The sequence below is a fragment of the Penaeus vannamei genome, chromosome 37, assembly GCF_042767895.1.
Source record: "Penaeus vannamei isolate JL-2024 chromosome 37, ASM4276789v1, whole genome shotgun sequence".
NCBI lineage: Eukaryota > Metazoa > Arthropoda > Malacostraca > Decapoda > Penaeidae > Penaeus > Penaeus vannamei.
Window position 1 is genome coordinate 4,308,922 of NC_091585.1, and position 25,284 is coordinate 4,334,205.

General features: G+C 44.1%; 1 protein-coding gene across 1 annotated transcript in view; it reads right to left on the bottom strand.

The window, feature by feature from the left end:
- Nucleotides 1–25,284, bottom strand: part of LOC113803344 (uncharacterized) — a 301,578-nt gene that overhangs the window by 33,487 nt on the left and 242,807 nt on the right. Inside the window, exon 5 of the mRNA XM_070115615.1 lies at nucleotides 7,770–9,250. Within this exon, the coding sequence (XP_069971716.1) occupies nucleotides 7,770–9,250 (1,481 nt within the window). The remainder of the gene's footprint in view (nucleotides 1–7,769; nucleotides 9,251–25,284) is intronic.

Consider the following 25,284-nt stretch of genomic DNA (forward strand, 5'->3'; position numbering starts at 1 on the left):
ACAAATAAAAGAAAAAAATAGAAATAAGAATAAATAAATAAAACACATCTCCAGCAGAAAATACATCAAACAAATAAAGAAAAAAAATAGAAATAAGAATAAATAAATAAAACACATCTCCAGCACAAAATACATCAAACAAATAAAGAAAAAAAATAGAAATAAGAATAAATAAATAAAACACATCTCCAGCACAAAATACATCAAACAAATAAAGAAAAAAAAATAGAAACATGAATAAATAAATAAAACACATCTCCAGCACAAAATACATCAAACAAATAAAGAAAAAAATAGAAATAAGAATAAATAAATAAAACACATCTCCAGCACAAAATCAGCCGTCAAGACACAATTGCACCATCGTAACCCCCCCCTCCCCCCCCCCCCTCTTTGCCTTCACTAACCAGCGCCCTCAACTTCCACATCCTTCCCATACGGTCTGCAACTTCCTTTAACCTCTGGCACACTTTTTCTTTGTTTTGTTTTGATTTTTTTTCGTCTTGTTTTATTTGTATTTCTTTTTTATTTATCTAGTTTTTTTTATTATTTTTTGCCATCACCTTAAAAGGGCATATGTGAAGTAATTATCGTGCACTGTTTTTTTTTCTTTGAATATTGTTCAGTAATGTATGCTTAGCCTATTCATGCAAAAAAAAAAAAAAAAAAAAAAAAAAAAAAAGAATTGAGACCCTCCGGTATCCCCAAAACCCCCATAGCGACGCCCTTAGAAACGAAAATGCAAAACCCGGCGGTCTTCGGCAATCCCCGGTTGTGACGTCATACCCAGGACCAAGGAGAATCTTGCTGAATCGCGTGCTACACACAGTGCACCGCGAGTCAAGGATTTCACGGAATTGTCCCAGTCTCAGGCTATCAAAGATTGTAACAAAGGATGCCGCGGCGTTGTGTAGCAATTCATTGTTCCCATTCATGGCACCGGCTGTTTGAATGGCCAAAAGACCGTGACAGAGCAAGGAAGTGGACACGTTTTGTGCGTGCCAAGCCGAGCAACTTTCAGCCTGTGCCCACCAGCGTTCTTTGCCTGAAACACTTCGAGCCCGATTGCTCTGCGAACGGAATGGCTTACGACACGGGATTTGCAGAACGGTAGGCCGTTTCCGATTCATATTTGTCATGACCGCAACAGCGCAAAACAAACTCTGAAAGCACTTTTGCTTGGCGGCGTAGCAAGCATTCATTGCGTGGGCACGACACAGTGAGCCGAGTGCATTGCACGTGTGCATGTATTACTCCACATAGGTAGGGTATGTACACCTCAAAAAGCACAAGACAAATAAATACCGATGCCCCTCCACTCGCGAATGGATGTAGGCCTGCGCCACGGGTGCAGACAAGAGATAGCTCAGCCTGCAGGAATTTTGCACCATACAGAAGCGGGATCACACGTTCGACTACAAAAAATGATTTAGAAAATGACCATTCATTCAATCTCTTCGGGTCTCGACGCCACTCCATGTCTGGCTGGTTCGGCACCACTGCCACGACATCCACAGCGTCGGGCTCGTGCACGTACGGTCCAACAACCATCAACCCTTGATATTCCTCTTCTTCCAACTCTTCGAAGACGTAGGCGCCCTCTGAAGAAGTACCAATGTCCTCGGCAGAATAATCCGATGAAACTTCCCTGATTTCACTGCCGCTGTAGTCTTGTAGTGAGGCCGCCGTGTTGTACAATGTATTGAATACAGAGAATGCTGTGATCGTGTTCTAGAATTGACGTCACACATCCGGGTTCCGGATTTTCGCGGGAAAATATAACTTGACCGGAAAATCGAAATAAATCAATTTGGGGAATTATTTTCAGATTTCCTCTTTTACTCATATTAGAGTGATGGTTTGCGAGCTAATTCTCCCTTTTTAAAAATTTCAGTTGTTACTTCACATAAGCCCTTTAATATATCCCTCAAATTCAACCTAATCATGAGCCTTAATCAATCTTCTGATAGCCTGAAATTCAACCTAACTGCGAGCCTCAATCTATCTTCTAATATCACCTAAATTTAATCTAATTATGAGCCTTCTTCCACCTTTCATCATCAATCTCTCACTCACCTTCACTCGCCCTTTCCAGCCCGCAAATGCTGTGGCTTTCTATCTGAATCAGCTATGAACACAGTATTGCCAGAGAAGAAAAGAAAAGTTAAGAGAAACGAAAATGTAGGAAAGAAGAGAGAGAGAGAGAGAGAGAGAGAGAGAGAGAGAGAGAGAGAGAGAGAGAGAGAGAGAGAGAGAGAGGGGGAGGAGAGGGAGAGGGAGAGGGAAGAGGGAGAGGGAGAGAGGGAGAGGGAGAGGGAGGGAGAGAGAGAGAGAGAGAGAGAGAGAGAGAGAGTGAGAGAGAGAGAGAGGGGAGGAGAGAGGGAGATAGAGAGAGGGAGAGAGAGAGAGAGAGAGAGAGAGAGAGAGAGAGAGAGAGAGAGAGAGAGAGAGAGAGAGAGAGAGAGGGGGGGGAGGGAGAGGAGAGAGAAGAGGGAGAGAGGAGAGAGAGAGAGAGAGAGAGAGAGAGAGAGAGAGAGAGAGAGAGAGAGAGAGAGAGAGAGAGAGAGAGAGAGAGAGAGAGGGAGGGGGGGGAGAGAGGGAGAGGGAGGGAGAGAGGGAGAGGGAGAGAGGGAGAGGGAGAGAGGGAGAGAGGGAGAGAGGGAGAGAGGGAGAGAGAGAGAGAGAGAGAGAGAGAGAGAGAGAGAGAGAGAGAGAGAGAGAGAGAGAGAGAGAGAGAGAGAGAGAGAGAGAGAGAGAGAGGGAGGGAGGGAGGAGAGAGAGGAGGGAGAGAGAGAGAGAGAGAGAGAGAGAGAGAGAGAGAGAGAGAGAGAGAGAGAGAGAGAGAGAGAGAGAGAGAGAGAGAGAGAGAGACAAAGAGAAAGAGAGAGAGACAGAGAGAGAGGTAGGTCACCACATTTCTGAAACATCGTTAACATAATCTATAAATTATAATCATATTAAAAAAAAAATTACGTCCCTTAATTTATATTCGAAATTAGCATGAAAAACCCATAGACCCTACACCTACACACACACACACACACACACACACACACACACACACACACACACACACACACACACACACACACACACACACACACACACACACACCTTCAGCCAAACCTATCACCCTGATTTCCATGCTCACACACACTTAAATTTCAAATAATTTTGAACTAATTTCCTGAAAAAAAATTGCTACGAAGACTTAGGCAAAAGATCCAACGACATTGAAGGAATTAACACATAATTACAAAGTATTTCACAACGTCCTCAAATTAACGTACTATTCAGTATAACAGTAAACACGAATATGAAAAGAAAATCAATAATAAAAAACAATAAAAATAAAACTGAAGCAAATAATAATAATAATAATAATAATAATAACAATAATAATAATAATAATAATAATAATAATAATAATAAATGATAATAATAAATACAAAAAATAATATAAAAAAGTAAAAAAAGAAAGCCAATACTCTCTGGAATAGGCTGAATCACGATTTTCAGTATATTTCTATATGGCAAGTTCCAATTGTCATAAACAAATGTCAGTCTTTGAAATGGGACCCCCCCCCAAAAAAAAAAAATAATAATAAAATAAATACGAAGACAATGATAACGAAATACTGACTAATTACGTCATAACAATATATTCGAAAATTACTTCCAGTAAAATTAATAAACAAATATACGAAAACAAATACAAACAAGAACACTAATAACCAAAACCTAAAATGTACTCAGATTTAAAAAAAAAGAAAAAGAAAAAAAGAAAAAAAAACAGATCAAAATAAGCAAAATAAAACAATAACAAGCACGAAGAAAAAAAAATTAAACAATACCAAAACATGGAAAAAAAATATATATATATATAATCGAAAAAACAGCATTAAATTCATCCTTAAACACCATAGCCGTAATGTCAATGAACATACAGCAACAATAAAGGAATAACCAAGAACACGTTTTCATAGATTTTCACTCAAGTACATGGCCATCGTCTGCCAAGGTTCGAAGTTTGAAATTCATTGTTTAAAGAGCGACGTTCACCACATGACCGCATATTGATCGTTAAATACTGACCGAGTACGAATCTCAATAATAATAATAATAATAATAATAATAATAATAATAATAATAATAATAATAATAATAATAATAATAATAATAATAATAATAATAAATTAAAACCATAAAATAATAATAAACAATAATAACAAATAATAAAAATTATAAAAACAACAATAAAAACAATAACGATGGTATGTAAATGATTAAGAATTAATTTTCTTTAATAACGTAAAAAAAAATAATTAATTAAAAAAATGCCCCTTAACATCACGCAGTTATTGAAGTCTTGCTTTTAATTCCCTTAATTTCGTTTTTTATATCAACGTGCGTGCAAATATATTTTAAAAAATTGATGCTGAACAGGAAAAATTTACTCATTTATGGATAGAATTATAAACATTCTGATATTTCTCGTGTCGTACAGGGCCTGTTGTAGCGTGTCTGAAAATAATGAATTCCTTCGCGGACTCTACTTCATAATCATCAAAACACATTACTCATTCATCCATCTATTCATCAAGTCTATTTACTCACGTATTTATTCATCCTATCTATCCACTTCAGGAGACGCAATTTGTCTCGGCGATCTGCTCGTTTTCTATATCGAATACCGAAGCGAGTCTAACAGATATAGAAAACGGAGTTGCTCCTTCGCCGACCGTGAACCAATTTACTTATTATCTATTTTAGTACTTCTGGAATCGTCTGGTAGAGGCGAATTTTGCAACTAACGGTAGCTTACGCCTGTTTTCTGCTTATATCTCATGATCAATAGCACAGCATTATTATACAAGTCATGAACTCTCATCTTTTTAATTTTGATAATTTCACGAATCAAGAGCAACTGACGTAAATAAAACATTATTGCCAATACTTTTCTCAAGTGAAGATTTTGGGAGATAAGAAAATGGAATTGAGAAAAATTTGGCGAGTTAACGTTTCCTTCCTTTTGTAAGAAAAGCATAAGGAATTTTTAGAAATAACTACTTCTTAACATAGACACATATAAAAAAATATCTGTACTTCAATGAATACTAAAGTTAAGGAAGCTTTTGGCTGTATTAGCATAATACATTATGCATTTTATCTCTGAGCATCTGAATGAGGCTAATGTAGCACTTGCGTTGTTCATTTGAATATTGCATATGTATATATTTTAGAATTTCCACAGAGTAATTCAAACAAACACTCTCATACACACAAACAATCAAACACGCACACACAGACAATCAAACAATCAACACATACAAACAATCAAACAGAAACAAACAATCAACACACACAAACAAACACAAAAACAAACAATCAAACACTCACAAACAAACAATCAACACACACACAAACAAACAATCAACACACACACAAACAAACAATCAACACACAAAAACAATCAAACACAAACAAACAATCAAAAACACACACACACAAACAAACAAACAACCGAATGGTGCGTGCGTGCGTGGCCCAGAATAACTTGAATAACTTGGAAGCAATACAATGCGATGATTGGGGATTTGCTGCATTTCAATTCCTTCCTGATAAGCCATTTCTGTGAAGGAAAATCCTACACGGAGGACTACTTATAAGGACTACTTGCAAGTTTACTTATAAGGTTTACCTTGAAGTACTACATGTAAGTTCTACATCCCAAACTAACTACAAGAACTGTTTGCATGGGCTGCCCACAAGGACTACCTATAACGACTACTTGCAAGGACTACCTGTGAGGAATACTTGCAAGGACTACCTGTGAGGACTACTTGCAAGGACTACCTGTGAGGGCTACTTGCAAGGACTACCTGTGAGGACTACTTGCAAGGACTACCTGTGAGGACTACTTGCAAGGACTACCTGTGAGGACTACTTGCAAGGACTACCTGTGAGGACTACTCACAAGGACTACCTGTGAGGACTACTCACAAGGACTACCTGTGAGGACTACTCACAAGGACTACCTGTGAGGACTACTCACAAGGACTACCTGTGAGGACTACTCACAAGGACTACCTGTGAGGACTACTCACAAGGACTACCTGTGAGGACTACTTGCAAGGACTACCTGTGAGGACTACTCACAAGGACTACCTGTGAGGACTACTCACAAGGACTACCTGTGAGGACTACTCACAAGGACTACCTGTGAGGACTACTTGCAATGAATACCTGTGAGGACTACTTGCAATGAATACCTGTGAGGACTACTTGCAAGGACTACCTGTGAGGACCTCTTGCAAGGACTCCCTTTAAGGCTAATTGCAAGGACTACCTGTGAGGACTACTTGCAAGGACTCCCTTTACGGCTACTTGCAAGGACTACCTGTGAGGACTACTTGCAAGGACTACCTGCGAGGACTCCCTTTAGGGCTAATTGCAAGGACTACCTGTGAGGACTACTTGCAAGGACTACCTGCGAGGACTCCCTTTAGGGCTAATTGCAAGGACTACCTGTGAGGACTACTTGCAAGGACTCCCTTTACGGCTACTTGCAAGGACTACCTGTGAGGACTACTTGCAAGGACTACCTGCGAGGACTCCCTTTAGGGCTAATTGCAAGGACTACCTGTGAGGACTACTTGCAAGGACTACCTGCGAGGACTCCCTTTAGGGCTAATTGCAAGGACTACCTGTGAGGACTACTTGCAAGGACTCCCTTTACGGCTACTTGCAAGGACTACCTGTGAGGACTACTTGCAAGGACTCCCTTTACGGCTACTTGCAAGGACTACCTGTGAGGACTACTTGCAAGGACTCCCTTTACGGCTACTTGCAAGGACTACCTGTGAGGACTACTTGCAAGGACTCCCTTTACGGCTACTTGCAAGGACTACCTGTGAGGACTACTTGCAAGGACTCCCTTTACGGCTAATTGCAAGGACTACCTGTGAGGACTACTTGCAAGGACTCCCTTTACGGCTACTTGCAAGGACTCCCTTTACGGCTACTTGCAAGGACTCCCTTTACGGCTACTTGCAAGGACTACCTGTGAGGACTACTTGCAAGGACTCCCTTTACGGCTACTTGCAAGGACTACCTGTGAGGACTACTTGCAAGGACTCCCTTTACGGCTACTTGCAAGGACTCCCTTTGCGGCTACTTGCAAGGACTCCCTTTACGGCTACTTGCAAGGACTCCCTTTACGGCTACTTGCAAGGACTACCTGTGAGGACTACTTGCAAGGACTCCCTTTACGGCTACTTGCAAGGACTCCCTTTACGGCTACTTGCAAGGACTCCCTTTACGGCTACTTGCAAGGACTCCCTTTACGGCTACTTGCAAGGACTATCTGTGAGGACTACTTGCAAGGACTCCCTTTACGGCTACTTGCAAGGACTACCTGTGAGGACTACTTGCAAGGACTCCCTTTACGGCTACTTGCAAGGACTCCCTTTACGGCTACTTGCAAGGACTCCCTTTACGGCTACTTGCAAGGACTCCCTTTACGGCTACTTGCAAGGACTAACTGTGAGGACTACTTGCAAGGACTCCCTTTATGGCTACTTGCAAGGACTACCTGTGAGGACTACTTGCAAGGACTCCCTTTGCGGCTACTTGCAAGGACTACCTGTGAGGACTACTTGCAAGGACTCCCTTTGCGGCTACTTGCAAGGAGTACCTGTGAGGACTACTTGCAAGGAGCCACCGAGGCGACCTACATGCATTCCCAGACAAAAGCAGGGACCACGTACCCCAGGATGCCCCGAGGCCGAGCTGGAGGCCAGGAAGCCGTCGACGGCGGCGCCCGCTCCCCCGACGACGGTGCTGAGGGCGGCGGGCGCGAGGGCGGGGCCGTGGGCGGGGGCGGGCAGGAGGGCGGGGCCTCGCGCGGGCGGCTTCGGGGCGAGCACGGACGAGACGAGCGGGTAACTCCTGGCGGGCGAGACCTGCGTCAGGGACGCCGAGGAGGACACGGGCACGAGGGGCACGCCCGCCTTCAGCAGCGAGGCCAGGTACGAGGACGAGGACACGGGCTGCGGGGACATGATGCTCGTCGCCGCCGCCTCCGCCGGCAGCTGCGGCGCGCCCCGCCCCGAGGCCGCGCCGGAGGCCACGCCCTGCCCCGACGACGTGGGCGCGAACACCAGGTAGTACTTGAGCGGCTCCGCGCTCCTCGGGCCCTCGTCGGCGGCCGGCGGCGACGCCCCGGCGGCGCGCGAGGACGACGGCAGCCCGAAGGAGGCGGGGATCAGCACCATCGTGTGCTTGGCCTTCGCCTCGTCGGGCGCCTCGCCGGGGAGCGGGGCGGGGGCGCCGGCGGGGGGCGCCGCTGCGTTTGTACTGGCGGGGGCGAGGGGCGGGGCCGCCGGCTGGAGGAGCGGCCTGTGGAGCTGGCTCTGGTGCAGGATGGTGCCGGGGCTGACCGCCGCCAGGGCCTCGTCCGCGGCGCCCTTGGACTGCGACCGCGGCGGCACCCACGTCTTGTGGGCGGACACCCTCAGGAGCTGCGACAGCGGGGAGGCCGCCCCGCCGCCCGAGATGACGCTGGTCCTCGCCGCGGCGGCGGGCGGCTCCAGGCTGACGGCGAGGGGGGCCGAGGCCGCCGGCGCCGCGCCCGGGTCTGGCGGGCCGCCCATGTGGGCCGTGAACACTTGGTGCTGGGCGCCCTGGCCCGGGGCCCCGTCGGCCGGCTCCTGGGGCTGCGCCGCCGCCGCCGCGGGGCCGCTCGTCTGCGAGACGGCCTTCCACAGCTTCCCCGAGCGCTTGAGGATCGAGGGCATGGTCAGCTTGCGGGGCTTGGGCGACCCGGTCTCTGCGGGGCGCTTCTCCGGCCCCGCCCACAGCCCGCTGGCGGTCCGGAGGGCGGCGGGCGGCCTCGAGGGCGACGCGGCGGGCGAGGCCTTCCTCGGGCTCGCCCTCCCCGCCTCGGCCGGCCTGTCCGCCGCCGCAGGAGGGGCGGGAACGGCAGCCGCGGCAGGAGGGGCAGGAACGGCAGCCGCCGCAGGAGGGGCAGGAACGGCAGCCGCGGCAGGAGGAGCGAGCGGAGAAAACGAAGTAGGAAGAAGGAGGGGAGAGGAAGGAACGGCGGAAGGAAGCGACGACGAAGGGAGAGGGCGAGCAGGAGACGCCTCCTCCGCCTCCTTCGCCTCCTTCTCCTTGGAGGTCCCGCCGGCGTCGGCCTCCCGCTCCCTCTTGACCTCCGGGGGACTCGGCGCCGCGCTCTCCGGGGACTCTGCGGGAGAAAGGCCAGGGTCAGTAGGGTCAGGGGGCGGCGGGATGCCACAGGGATGCGGACCCAGAACTAGGAACTTACAAGATAAATGCTCATGCAACTTAAACGTAACTTAGGAATTACATGTTGAAGAAACTTTACAATAATCACTAAAAGACGAGATAAAATGCCGGTTGAGAGAGACAATGCGTGACTGCACTCTCGTCTCTCCGGACACAATCATTTCTTATTCACAGCAAAGATTAAGGAGATAACAGATGTCCTCGCTATGCTCGGTGTGGTTAATAATGCAAGCATATACTACAGGCATGCGATAAGATTTTGTAAGAAAGAAAGAAAGGAAGAACAACAACCATGTTAATTAACGGAAGCAATAAAAGTAATGATAATATCACAGACCAAAACTGAATGTAACATTTCCAAAATAAATCATTTACACGTCCTCAAAAAGTATAGAACAAAAAGAAAAAAGCACGGACACACTCACACACGGACACGGACACACGCACATAAACACACACGGACACGCACATACACTCACACACGGACACGGACACACACACACGAACACACGCAAGCCATAATCCGGAACCCAACCATTTCCTCATCTTCCCCGGAAACACGAGAACGACGCCGCCATTCAGTAAGCTCCTCCAGCAACTACCAATTCTCGTCCACGTATCATTTCCCTTCCCTTCCCCCTGAAAAAAAATATATATCACAAAAAAAAAAAAAAAAAAAAATTATCATCATTATTACATCAATGCGGTATCCCATTAAAGGCACGAGCGGCGCACCGGAAAACGACCCTTAGCTCCCACGTCCGTAAGGGTAATATTCGAGCGTTACGCACGGGTTATTCTAGAAGCGTCTTGCCTTGCTATTTCGCCCCAGAGTTAAAAGGAAATGAAACTCGGGGAAGTGTTGCTCGCACTCGCTCCCCACTCGTCCCTCGCTCCCCCCACTCGTCCCTCGCTCCCCCCACTCGTCCCTCGCTCCCCCCACTCGTCCCTCGCTCCCCCCACTCGTCCCTCGCTCCCCCCACTCGTCCCTCGCTCCCCCCACTCGTCCCTCGCTCCCCCCACTCGTCCCTCGCTCCCCCCACTCGTCCCTCGCTCCCCCCACTCGTCTCTCGCTTTAATACTCGTGCTGCTGCTGCTTTACTGGTTCTGCTGACGACGAGCCGGCGGAAGTTGGTGTCGCTGGGTTGGTGTGTGCGGTGGGGAGGGGGGGGGAAGGCGTGGGTGTGTGGGATGGTGTGTGGTGTGGTGTGGTGTGGTGTGGTGTGGTGTGGTGTGGTGCGGTGTGGTGCGGTGTGGTGCGGTGCGGTGTGGGTGGGGTGGTGTAGTGTGTGAGCTCACACAAGAATCCATCCCCGCACACCTACATCCACCTGCACTCACTCACACACACACACGCGCAATGAAATCCCCCCTCCCCCCCCCCCCTCCTTCCGCATCCCCTTCGGCGTCCCTCGGCGTCCAACCCGAAGGCCCTCCCCGCCCTCGGCCAGCTGCAGGATCCCCCCCCCAACCAGCTGCGACGACCCCCCCCCCCCCCAACCACCCGCACAGGAAGGGTCGATGGATAAATCCTTGGCTTCCCCAGGCTGGATATATATATATACCTTTATCCTACATACATAACGGTCTAATGGCCTCACAAACTTTCTTTAATATCTGTAGTTTCAGTCACTTTTCTTCCTTCTTTATTTTTTCTTTATTTTTATCTCTTTTTCGGATTTATATAAAGCCCCGGGAACTCGAACCCTTTAGAAATATATACATTCACAGATGAACTTCTGAACGAAGATATTTGAAAGGCTTCGAAACGTGGACACACAATCTCTCTTATTATTATTATCATCATCATTTTTCATATAACGTGGACAAGATTTTTTTTATTTATTATGATCATTCTCCTTTTTTATATAACTTTTTGACTCGCTTAACGACCTCGTTTCTGTTTTCGTTAACTCGGCGCGGACTCGAGACAAGGGAACGCGAGAGACTTCCAAATTTCAGTTCATTTTTTTCCATTTCCACTTTTCTTCACTACCAAATCTGCCTATTTTCCTATTATTTTTTCCTTCCTACTAATAGTTCTTAACATCATGAACACCAATACCAATACAAATTCATCCACCCCTCCCCCTTAAAAAAAAAAAAAAAAAAAAAAAAAAAAAAAAAAAAAAAAACGTAAAAAAAAACAATAAAAAACAAACTAATAACAGGAACTTCCCCCCCCCACCCCACCTTCCCCACTTGTATAAATATTGCCTCAGGGATGTTATTACCTCGTCAAACAGATCACGGGGCCAACCTTATGAAAAATGAATGAGGTGCACCTAACAGACAGACCGTATGTGAGAGGTTAATACATACGGAAGTAGGTTGGTAAGTAAAGAAACTGGCAAGATGATTGGTAAGTAGATTTATAAGTAAACTGGTTGGTAGATTTGTATGTAAACTGGTAGGTAGATTTGTAAGTAAACTGGTAAGTAGAATTATAAGTAAGAGAATTGATATGAAGATGTTTAAGTAAGAGAATTGATATGAAGATGTTTAAGTAAGAGAATTGATAAGAAGATTTGTAAGTAAATTGGTATATAGATTTGTATGAAAGAAGATTCGTCAGTGGATTGGTAAGCAAACAGATTTGTAAGTTGTTTTGTAAGTGGATTCGTAAGTTAGACTGGAAAGTAAGCAGATTGGCAAGTATACGTGTATATGCATCCGGGTCCTTGTTCTAGAAACTTCTATATGGAAAAAAATAAAATAAAAAAGAGTAAGGGGAAGCAGGTGGAGAAAAAAGAAAAAAGCAAAGTCAATATTTATATTTAATATAAAAGTTTAGACCTACAAAATGGCCATAAAATAAGGCCGGAGTTTGGGAGAAGAGCCGCGGCGTCGTTCTACCTTAATGATATCGAGAGAAAGTTTCTAAGTTCTACTACAACGCTAAAAAAAAAGAAAAAATATATATATAACAAACTACAAAATATAATATCCACAAAAAATTAGTTTTATCACAACAATAGTAAACAAAAAGACAAAAAAAAAAAGAAGCCAAAATTACGAACTAGAAAATATAATAATAACGACCGAAAAAAATAAAAAAATAAATGGCGGATGGAACAGGCCAACCACCACCAGGCTTTTGGCGCCATGTGGTTGTGCCTTCATACTGAAAATCGGTTATGAAGTTTCACGACGCCGGAGTATCGAGGTTAAAGCTACAGTGGCCATTGAGTGGAAACCCCCAGCTGTTCGAGGCTTCCAGAATAACGCATTGTTCGGGCGACAATCTGAACAGGGGTCTCAAGGGCTCTCGTGGTGTTCTGGAAGGTCGTGGAAGGAGGAGGAAGATCCCGGGAGAGAGAGAGAGAGAGAGAGAGAGAGAGAGAGAGAGAGAGAGAGAGAGAGAGAGAGAGAGAGAGAGAGAGAGAGAGAGAGAGAGAGAGAGAGAGTGTTCGTAGTCCAAAACAGACTTTGTGAGATTTCCAAGTCGAGGAACAATACATCTTCCCTTTAAATGCTTATAGAGTGAAAAATCTATTTCTTTTAACGGCTGAATTCAAACTGAATTTCGGAGATCGACGCTGAAGAACACGTGAAAAAATACCCGATGGTTCTAGCGTTTGAAAATGAAGAACACGACCATCTGTTCAGAACAAACTGCACCCCAAAATAACCTAAAATGTAATTAAAAACCCAAACAGCTTTCTGGTTTTCGCTTGAACGCCTGCAGAGTTTGGGTGAGACGCAATTCCCAAGTTTAACCCGAAAAAAACGAAGTTTAAGATGAAGTTTTGAGTTCAGGATGAAAGACTCCGGTGCTGAAATCAGTGAGAGAAGGAAAGAAACTGAAAAGGAGAAAAAAACGAAGGAGAAAGAAGGTGAGAAGTGTAAATGAAATAAAAATTAACGATCTAAAGTGAAAATATCTCTTTAAATCCGGACCTTTGACTCTTCGCCCCTTAAATGACTCCAAAAACCCCAAAACGCACACCCACCACGTGCCACAACACCCCCAAAGTCGAAACCAAAAACCCAAGCAGAACCTTCTAGAAGCCCCCGAAGGCTTTGCTCACCGACCCCGAATTTCTCGAAGCTTCCATCAGGCGAGACGGCGCCGGCGGAAAATTCCACCAGCCAGACATTTAAGTTCGGTGTATAAAATCTGAGGGGAGAATGTCACTGGTTCTCTCTCTCTCTCTCTCTCTCTCTCTCTCTCTCTCTCTCTCTCTCTCTCTCTCTCTCTCTCTCTCTCTCTCTCTCTCTCTCTCTCTCTTCCTCTTCGAATAACCGAAGCTCCTCCAACTAAATTCGCTTCTATTTTCGACCCTCGTTTCATGCTACAGAAAATAGTGAGGAGAGCACGGCTGCAAAAGGGACGCGTGCGAAGGGGTAGGTAACAACGAAGCCACATAAGCAAAGAGAGAAAAAAGGAAACGAAAAAGAAAAAGGGGATAAAAGAGAGAAAAGAGAGAGCGAGGAAAAGAAAAAATAAAGAAAGGGGGTAAGAGAGAGAAAACAGAGAGCGAGGAAAAGAAATTAAAGAAAAAGGGGAGCGAGGAAAAGAAGAGAAAGAAAAAGGGGGTACAAGAGAGAAAAGAGAAAGCGAGGAAAAGAAAACAAAGAAAAATGGGGTAAAAGATTGAGAGAGAAAAGAGAGAGAGAGAGAGATGAAGAAAGGAAGCCCCTGAACACCCAGGGCTTTTGAAGCAGACATTCGAGGGCCCGAAGCTGTCGAGGCGAAGTTGGCAGCGTGCAAGAGCGAACAAAGCCTGCACTCCCCCCCTCCCCCTCCCCCTCCATGCCCCTAATGACGTCACAGAGTGGAGGTGGGTTTCAATTACGAGAAAACCGGCAGCTATCTGACGGAGGTAATCTCTCCTCATGCCATTTTATTCGCTTTTATTGCATCTCTTTTCTCCGGGTTGAGTTGTCGATTCGTGGATTTAATAAACACACGCGAGGATATTTGTGTCTCGTCTCTTGCACGGCAGACCGAGAGCTAGCGTCGCCTGTCCACGCAGTAGTAATGAGACCAGGGAATTAAACCGGCAGAAAACAGAGAGAAATGTTGGTGTGTGTGCAGTCTGGTGGCCCTGAGCTTCCCCGGCGACCAGATCGTGATCGAAACTATGTGGGGGCATTCGTTTCATTAAGGATTCGTGGCCGGCGGGCGAAGCGGGTCGGAGCGGAGGTCGAAACCGCGAAACGGGTCGACGCCCCATCGTCTCCACGTCTCGAAACGCGATTTTCCTCCCCTAGAAAACTGCGGGCGAGCCCCTTCCCTTCCCAGAAGCGACGCGCCCGAACCCCACTGGGAAGCGACGGCGCATTCTGAAAAGCAATCCGGGTCCGGCAGCGTTCGCTCAGCAGGCCCCGGTTCCACAGGCCTTCGTCCGCGACTCACGGGGCTTCGCGCGCACGCTTCGCTCACAACTCGTGCCAAATTTGGAAGGAAGTTTCTCCCCTCCGCGAGTCCCACGAGAACGCACAACCGACGGGCAACCAAATGGCGGCCTTTGGGAAGGGAGGGAAGGGAAGGGGCCGAGGGAGGGGAAGGGAGGGACAAAAACGCGAAAAACGGAATTCCTCGACCACGCATCTCTCCTCCATTAATGAAAGACATAACAAGAGAAATAAAACCCCGGCGGAGGAAGGCTTCACCACGAGAGAAGCAAAGAGAGCCCCACGCCCGAGAAAGAGAAAGAGAGAAAGGAAGTGTACGAGCGAGCGAGCGAGCGAGAGGGAGGGAGCGAAGTGGACTGAACAACCAATAGCATCGGGGGAATGGTCTCTCCCCCCCACCACCACCCCTTCCCCTTCCCACCCCCTTCCAAGCTCTGCCTCCATTGCGAGAGCCTCTCCCCCCTGCCTCCCCAGCGGTCCCCCAAGGTCACCACACGCTCTCAGCCACTGCAGAAGGGGCGAGAGCGGGAACGTGCCTCGGTATTTCGAGTTTTGTTGCTTTGTTACAAGGACCCGCAAACGAAAGCTAAAAAAGAATTGGTTCACGCACGGAAAAATGTGGAAGACGTGGCGGAGAAATTATTTATGACCGATTTTGAGGAACGGGTGATAAAATTTCATAGCTGGCGGTGATAAAATTCACCATGGGGGTATTTTACTGCTCAATTGTCGTCATTTCAACTCATCTTTTGGAAATAAGATTAGTTCTGACACGAAATAAACGAAAAAGAAGCCCCATAATGTTGATTACGCAAAAGCAACCCCACCCCCCAAAAAAGTAAAATAAAATAAAAATGAAAATTAAACTAAGAACACTGAAATATATTCTTAAAATCACTATTCAGAAGTAACATTTGCATTTTTTTTAAATACGAACACCAAAAACTACAAAAAATCTACAAACAAATAAAATCAAAGTAAACATACAAATGCATATACATACATTTCTGAAAATCACTGCGAATAAATTATCAAAATCCTTACCATACTTTAATTAAAGAAAATAATTAAAAAAAAGATAAACAACACAAGTACAAAAACGAACTATATAATATAGTGATATCAAAATAATCACTTCCTGCTTTACAGTCATGTCAAGTTATCATAATTGTACAAAAACAAGTCTACTGACTGAGACGCAAAAGAGAGAAAGGAAAAAAAATTGTTGCAAAGCTCCTTCAACTACCAGAATATGCTGTTTAACCCTTTTAACCCTAACAAAAACAAACAAAAATCATACATGTTCAAAATTACCATTAATACTACACAGACGACTCCATAAACACAAAACTCATTTTCAAAATTGTTTGGAAAGGCTGTCCAATCCTTATTCAACCCGTTCTGGAATAATAATAACAGGGTAAAAAAAAAGAAGCCCTTCCTTGAAAACGGCCCCAAAATACATGCCATTACAAAGATCCAATGCTGGAAACCCAGAGATAGAATCTGAAATCTAATACGAAAACACCTCCATTATGTGCTGAATTACTGAAAAAGTTAGTCCGTTAGAGGCATAAAAAGACCCCAAAATTATTTCCTCTCCTTTATCCTGTCTTGGTGCTAAAATTTCAAAACATCTCTACAAGTGTGCTGATTTTTCACAACACTAGGTAATAATGTTAAAAATAGTATACCCATTCACATCAAGTAGTCCTTTTCCATCATATCCATAAAACCAACCCCGATATCTAACGAAAAGCAAAAATGGTCCTATTTTTAGGACCTAAAATTTTGAAACAAAGGACAAAGGACCTAAACGACGCCACAAATAACCCATATTCAGACACTGAACTAATTTCAAGTCCTGCAGTGAATCTATCAAAAGTTGAAACTGTGTGAACATGAATAGATTCCCATACTTCGTAAAGTCCAAACAAAATGTCAAATTCCCAAATATAATACATTTCATACTATCTTCTTTCTGCTTACCATCCATGAAAAATTACAGATGTGTTGAAAAAGATCTTAAACTGACCCCCCATCAATTATTCCCCTAAGATAGGGCCCCATAAAGCAAGCCCATAAATCCAGTCTATGTGATTCAGACCCAAAAATGAGGACCAAAAACTTGATCCCTGAATTCAGACACAAATAGGCCTAGACTTTTGATCCCCTCTGTGGTGTCCTTTAGAAGTGGTTGCATCCTACCTTCATACCCAATTCAAGCATTACCTTTAGAAATGGGACTACTTCTTTGGTCAATTTTACCAACATCTACATCATACGATCCATTTTCATAAAACGGGGGAAATGCCCTAAAACACACATCAACCACACCCAGTCCCCTAAAACGACTACTTGCAAAAGCCAAGCCTTAAATCCGATTTTGACCTGGACAACAAGGTCCAATCAGTTCCCAGTCAGACTGAAACAGTAGCCTCCTTAACCTAGACCCATGTACAGTATGTATCAATCAACACCTTAGCATAAAGAAGACAGAACAGGGCATAATCATGGTTCGAGAACAATGGCCCCATTGCTTTAACCAGAATTCTCTACTCCGTATGTGAAAACCATAAAAAAACTGACCCTTACATTTGCAGACTGCAAAGATTCTATTTGAAAAGTAAACTTGAAAGAGAGAAAAAACACAAGTCCGCAAAGTTGGAATTAATGAACTGGCCGTTCCAAATGGGATCTGTCTCAAAATTGGAAGGAAAAGGACTAGAAACTAATATAACCAATCATAAGCCCATTGTTTTCTCTCTTGTAAAAACAAACAATTAAATCACTAACATGGGCCTAAAATTTGGGGCCAAAACCTATTTACCAAATTAATAATGATAAAAAAAAAAAAAAAAAATACTGACGAAACCTGCAGCTATTTACTGACGATACATTTCGGCCTAAAATAATTTGGTCCACATTGAGATGCTGTTATTGGAAGGCCCAGAAAGAAGTATCTTCAAAATGGGCCCAATATTTCTAGCCATCAAAATCTACTCCATCAACTAAAATATCTATACAATATCATGCTCTAAAGAAATTTCACTGACTCCTTCATCCACTATCAATACGGTAAGCACTGAAAGAAGAATCAATATTAATCAAAGTAACATTGCACAAAAGCCATCTCCCCCCCCTCACCCCCACCAAAGGCCTTTCAAAGCCACCTATAATAGAATATTCCATTACACATATAAGAGAAAACCAAACTATTCATAACAGGGTTCCAAAAACCATACCCTTAAATATCGAACCTTTTTTTCACAAGACCCGCTGAGTTTGCACCAAAAGAGAGAGAGAAACTGTGAGCTTTCTAAACATTATCTAAACACGACCCAAATTATTTCCCGTCTAAAGATGGTCCAAACTATCACTCCTGTTCTGTCAATATAAGGTCAAATACAGAGCCTGATTAAGACCTTAAAATGACTTAATTAAGCACTGAATAAATAATAGTCATGGCCTCTCTTCTATAGAAATGTAACACTAACCTTAGCGTTGGATTTCTTCACAGAAAATGCCACAGCACCAAAGTACTTATCAAATCTGGGACTTGAAAAGCGTGCCAAGGCCTTTTCACCTGAAGCCCTACTCATGTGCACACTTTCCTAAATATTTAAATCCTGGTAGATCGAATAATGTCTCCTTAAACAAAATTCAGATCACATCTATGAGTAGGACCAAAGTACTATTCTGTCCATATTGGGCCCAATTTTTTTCGCCCAAATATAGCCAAAAATACATATTTTAAGCACCATATGATGACTTAATACTACTTCCTCTCTGCAAGAAGCCAAGCATAAAAAACAGAATCAAAACATCAGGTAAAACCTAAAAAAAGAAAAAAAAATCACTTTCCACAAATGAAATAATGATCGTGCTGACTATAACCGCAAAGAGCTGCCTATCATCCAATATAAGGACGAAAAAAAGCCACTAGCTCAAACACTTGATCAAATAAGGCCCACATAAACAAAGCCAAACAAGGCCCTAATCCTCACTGCAGAACATATGACACAAAAGCTCACTTCACAAAGCAGGGTCACAGTTATTCCCCTTCCACAAAGTATAAACAGTAACATAAAAAAAAAAAACAAAAATCCAATGACACCCTATTGAAACAAACAAGTGCTGTCCAATTAGACCCAATTGGCCGAAGTGAAGCATCGATCAACTCAAATGACTAAACGAGGGCCCATTAAACACAAATATACCTAAATGAGATTCAACTAAATCCAGGTGGCTAAATAGGGTACAAAGGTCACGTGACAAAATGATACTTCTTTCTGAAAGGACAATCCTGATAAAGCGAACCAACGCTGAAACGAGACTCGCGGTTTCCAAAGTATCAAAAAAGAGAACCATAATACCAAAATAAAGACCCGGGATACCAAAATCGAATCCCATGGTACCTAAAATGAGACCTGTTACTAAATATGACTAACGGTTCTTACAAGCCCCAGAGTACCAAAAATGAGACCCATGGTACATAAATAATAAATAAACATCATGGCATAAAAAATGAGACCCATAGTTCCAAAAATGAGATCCCATCGTATAATTTTTTAATGCAATAATGGGTCCCATTGTACCAAAATTGACTGTTCCCATAAACGAGGCCACCCATGGTGTAAAAAAAATAATCCTGTAGTTCCAGAAATGACGCATGGTACCAAAAATGAGACCCATGTTACAAAAAAATTACCCCATAGCACAAAAAAATTAAACCCATAGATTCAAATAGATTCCATGGTACCAAGAATGAAACCTTAGTGTATCCAAAATGAGATTCCATGAGACCCATGGCACTGAAGATGACTACGAAGATTAACTGTACCAAAAATGAAACCCATATAACGAAAAATGAAACATTTAGTTCCAAGACCCACAGTTTCAAAATGAGACCCATATTATATAAAAAATGGAGCCCGTAGTTCCAAAAAATAGATCCATGTTACCAAAACATACTCATTGTACCAAAAATCTGACCCATGGTACCAAAAATGAAACCCCAGAGTATAAAACATGACAGCCTTAATACATAGTACTAAAAAAAAAGACCTATGACACCAAAATTGAAACCCATTGTACCAAAAATGGCACGGATCTAAAAATGTAGCCCATGGAACCAAATAAACAAATTAAATGACTGAAAGGTTGAGTCTCAAACCAATACCGGAGCCCCATTGAACCAAAAAATGAGACTTATGGAACAACAAAAATCAAGCAACAAAAACTACAACCATTGTACCAAAAATGAAACTCACGGTACCAAAAACTAGAACCACGGAACAAAAAACGAGACCCACCGTACAAAAACTAGACCCATGGCACCAAAAACGAGACCCATGGTACAAAAACTAGCCTTAAGGTACCAAAAACGAGACCCACGGTACCAAAAACGAGCCACGGTACAAGAACTAGACTTAAGGTACCAAAAACGAGACCCACGGTACAAGAACTAGACCCATGGTACCAAAAAACGAGACCCACGGTACAAGAACTAGACTTAAGGTACCAAAAACGAGACCCACGGTACAAGAGCTAGACATAAGGTACCAAAAACGAGACCCATGGTATCAAAAAATGAGACCCACGGTGCAAGACCTAGACCTAAGGTACCAAAAACGAGACCCACGGTACAAGACCTAGACATAAGGTACCAAAAACGAGACCCATGGTATCAAAAAATGAGACCCACGGTGCAAGACCTAGACCTAAGGTACCAAAAACGAGACCCACGGTACAAGACCTAGACCTAAGGTACCAAAAACGAGACCCACGGTACAAGAACTAGACATAAGGTACCAAAAACGAGACCCATGGTATCAAAAAACGAGATCCACGGTGCAAGACCTAGACCTAAGGTACCAAAAACGAGACCCATGGAGCCAAAAACGAGACCCACGGTACAAGAACTAGACATAAGGTACCAAAAACGAGACCCACGGTACAAGACCTAGACATAAGGTACCAAAAACGAGACCCACGGTACAAGAACTAGACATAAGGTACCAAAAACGAGACCCACGGTACAAGACCTAGACATAAGGTACCAAAAACGAGACCCACGGTACAAGACCTAGACCTAAGGTACCAAAAACGAGACCCACGGTACAAGACCTAGACCTAAGGTACCAAAAACGAGACCCACGGTACAAGACCTAGGCATAAGGTACCAAAAACGAGACCCATGGTACAAGAACTAGACCGAAGGTACCAAAAACGAGACCCATGATATCAAAAATGAGACCCACGGTACAAGAACTAGACCTAAGGTACCAAAAACGAGACCCACGGTGCCAGACCTAGACCTAAGGTACCAAAAACGAGACCCACGGTACAAGACCTAGACCTAAGGTACCAAAAACGAGACCCATGGAGCCAAAAACGAGACCCACGGTACAAGAACTAGACATAAGGTACCAAAAACGAGACCCACGGTACAAGACCTAGACCTAAGGTACCAAAAACGAGACCCATGGAGCCAAAAACGAGACCCACGGTACAAGAACTAGACATAAGGTACCAAAAACGAGACCCACGGTACAAGACCTAGACATAAGGTACCAAAAACGAGACCCACGGTGCAAGACCTAGACCTAAGGTACCAAAAACGAGACCCACGGTACAAGAACTAGACATAAGGTACCAAAAACGAGACCCACGGTACAAGACCTAGACATAAGGTACCAAAAACGAGACCCACGGTGCAAGACCTAGACCTAAGGTACCAAAAACGAGACCCATGGTACCAAAAACGAGACCCACGGTACAAGACCTAGACCTAAGGTACCAAAAACGAGACCCACGGTACAAGAACTAGACCGAAGGTACCAAAAACGAGACCCATATCAAAAATGAGACCCACGGTACAAGAACTAGACCCATGGCACCAAAAACGAACCACGGAACAAAAAACGAGACCCACCGTACAAAAACTAGACCCATGGCACCAAAAACGAGACCCACGGTACAAGACCTAGACCTAAGGTACCAAAAACGAGACCCACGGTACAAGAACTAGACATAAAGTACCAAAAACGAGACCCATGGTACCCAAAACGAGACCCATGGAACCAAAAACGAGACCCACGGTACAAGAACTAGACATAAGGTACCAAAAACGAGACCCACGGTACAAGAACTAGACATAAGGTACCAAAAACGAGACCCACGGTACAAGAGCTAGAAATAAGGTACCAAAAAACGAGACCCATGGTATCAAAAATGAGACCCACGGTACAAGACCTAGACCTAAGGTACCAAAAACGAGACCCACGGTACAAGAACTAGACACAAGGTACCAAAAACGAGACCCACGGTACAAGACCTAGACCTAAGGTACCAAAAACGAGACCCACGGTACAAGAACTAGACATAAGGTACCAAAAACGAGACCCATGGAGCCAAAAACGAGACCCATGGTACAAGAACTAGACCTAAGGTACCAAAAACGAGACCCACGGTACAAGAACTAGACATAAGGTACCAAAAACGAGACCCATGGAGCCAAAAACGAGACCCATGGTACAAGAACTAGACATAAGGTACCAAAAATGAGACCCATGGTACAAGACCTAGACATAAGGTACCAAAAACGAGACCCACGGTGCAAGACCTAGACATAAGGTACCAAAAACGAGACCCACGGTACAAGACCTAGACATAAGGTACCAAACACGAGACCCACGGTACAAGAACTAGACATAAGGTACCAAAAACGAGACCCATGGAGCCAAAAACGAGACCCACGGTACAAGACCTAGACCTAAGGTACCAAAAACGAGACCCATGGAGCCAAAAACGAGACCCACGGTACAAGAACTAGACATAAGGTACCAAAAACGAGACCCACGGTACAAGACCTAGACATAAGGTACCAAAAACGAGACCCACGGTACAAGAACTAGACATAAGGTACCAAAAACGAGACCCATGGTATAAAAAACGAGACCCACGGTACAAGAACTAGACATAAGGTACCAAAAACGAGACCCACGGTACAAGAACTAGACATAAGGTACCAAAAACGAGACCCATGGAGCCAAAAACGAGACCCATGGTACAAGAACTAGACATAAGGTACCAAAAACGAGACCCACGGTACAAGAACTAGACCGAAGGTACCAAAAACGAGACCCATGGAGCCAAAAATGAGACCCACGGTACAAGAACTAGACCGAAGGTACCAAAAACGAGACCCATGGAGCCAAAAACGAGACCCACGGTACAACTAGACAAAGTACCAAAAACGAGACCCATGGAACCAAACCCGAGACCCACGGTACAAAAACTGGACCCAAGATACCAAAACCGAGACCTACGGTACAAAACTAGACATAAGGTACCAAAAACGAGACCCATGGAACCAAAAATGAGACCCACGGTACAAGAACAAGACATAAGGTACCAAAAACGAGACCCACGGTACAAGAACTAGGCATAAGGTACCAAAAACGAGACCCATGGAACCAAAAACGAGACCCATGGAACCAAAAATGAGACCCACGGTACAAGAACTAGACATAAGGTACCAAAAATGAGACCCACGGTACAAGAACTAGACATAAGGTACCAAAAACGAGACCCATGGAGCCAAAAATGAGACCCACGGTACAAGAACTAGGCATAAGGTACCAAAAACGAGACCCATGGAACCAAAAATGAGACCCACGGTACAAGAACTAGACATAAGGTACCAAAAATGAGACCCACGGTACAAGAACTAGACATAAGGTACCAAAAACGAGACCCATGGAGCCAAAAATGAGACCCACGGTACAAGAACTAGACATAAGGTACCAAAAATTAGACCCACGGTACAAGAACTAGACATAAGGTACCAAAAACGAGACCCATGGAGCCAAAAATGAGACCCACGGTACAAGAACTAGGCATAAGGTACCAAAAACGAGACCCATGGAACCAAAAATGAGACCCACGGTACAAGAACTAGACATAAGGTACCAAAAACGAGACCCATGGAACCAAAAATGAGACCCACGGTACAAGAACTAGACATAAGGTACCAAAAATGAGACCCACGGTACAAGAACTAGACATAAGGTACCAAAAACGAGACCCATGGAGCCAAAAACGAGACCCACGGTACAAGAACTAGACATAAGGTACCAAAACGAGACCCATGGTATAAAAAACGAGACCCACGGTACAAGAACTAGACCTATGGTACCAAAAACGAGACCCACGGTACAAGAACTAGGCATAAGGTACCAAAACGAGACCCATGGTATAAAAAACGAGACCCACGGTACAAGAACTAGACTTAAGGTATCAAAAACGAAACCCCATGGTGCAAAATAATGGACAATTTATAGTCGTTGAGTTTTAAAGGCGGTACCTAAGTTACAATTAGGGCCCAACAAGACCCAGGGTACCAGAAACAGGACCCACGTAACAAAAATGTCTCATGGTACCAAAAATGAGACCCATGGAGCCAAGAACGAGATCTATACTACCAAAAATTGAACAGATGGTACCAAAAATGAGACCCATGGAGCCAAGAACGAAATCTATACTACCAGATGGTACCAAAAAAAAGAGACCCTTAGTGTAAAAAATGAATAAATTAAATGGCAGAAGGGTTGAGTTTCAAGCCAATACCCACACAAGTAACATTAAAGTCTCAAAAATATGACCCGCGTGCCAAAGACTGCTCATGGTACAAACAATGAGACCAACGGTACCAGAAACAAGACCCACATACCAAAAAGGATTCATGGTACCAAAAATGAGACCCATGGAGCCAAAAACGAGATCAATACTCACAAAAATAAGACCCAAGGTTATAAAAATTAACCCTGATGGTACCAAAAATGAGACCCATAGTGCAAAAAAATAAGAAATTTGATGACAGAAGGGCTGAGTTTCAATTCAATACCCACACAAGTAACAAATAAAGGCTCAAAAATGACTCATGGTGCCAGAATAAAGACCCACGTACCAAAATGGACTCTTGGTTCCAAAAATGAAACCCCATGGTCCAAAATAATGGACAATTTATATTGGTTGAGTTTTAAGGCGGTAGCTAAGTTACAATTAAGGCCCAAAGAGACCCATGGTAACAGAAACAAGATCCACATACCAAAAGTGACTCATGGTACCAAAAATGAGACCCATGGAGCCAAAAACGAGATCTGCGCTACCAAAAATGAGACCTGTGCTACCTAAAATGGAACTCACGGTACCAAAAATGAGACATCGTGCAATAAAATAAACAAATTAGGTGAAAGAAGGGTCGGGTTTCAAGCCAATACCTCCATTACTTGCAACTAAGGCCCAAAAAATGAGACCCATTGTACCAAAAACGACCCACGGGGCAAAAATGACTCATGATGCCAAAACGAGACCCATGGAACCAAAAACGATATCCAAACTACCAAAACATGGAACTGATGGTACCAAAAAGGAAACCCACGGTACCAAAAATGAGATTCATGGTGTAAAACAATGAAACAAATTAATGACAAAAGGGTTAGATTTCAAACCAATACATACATGAGTTCCAATTAAGGCCCAAAAAGGAGACCCATGGTACCAAAGAGGAGACCAAACGTGCAAAAATTACTCATAGTACCAAAA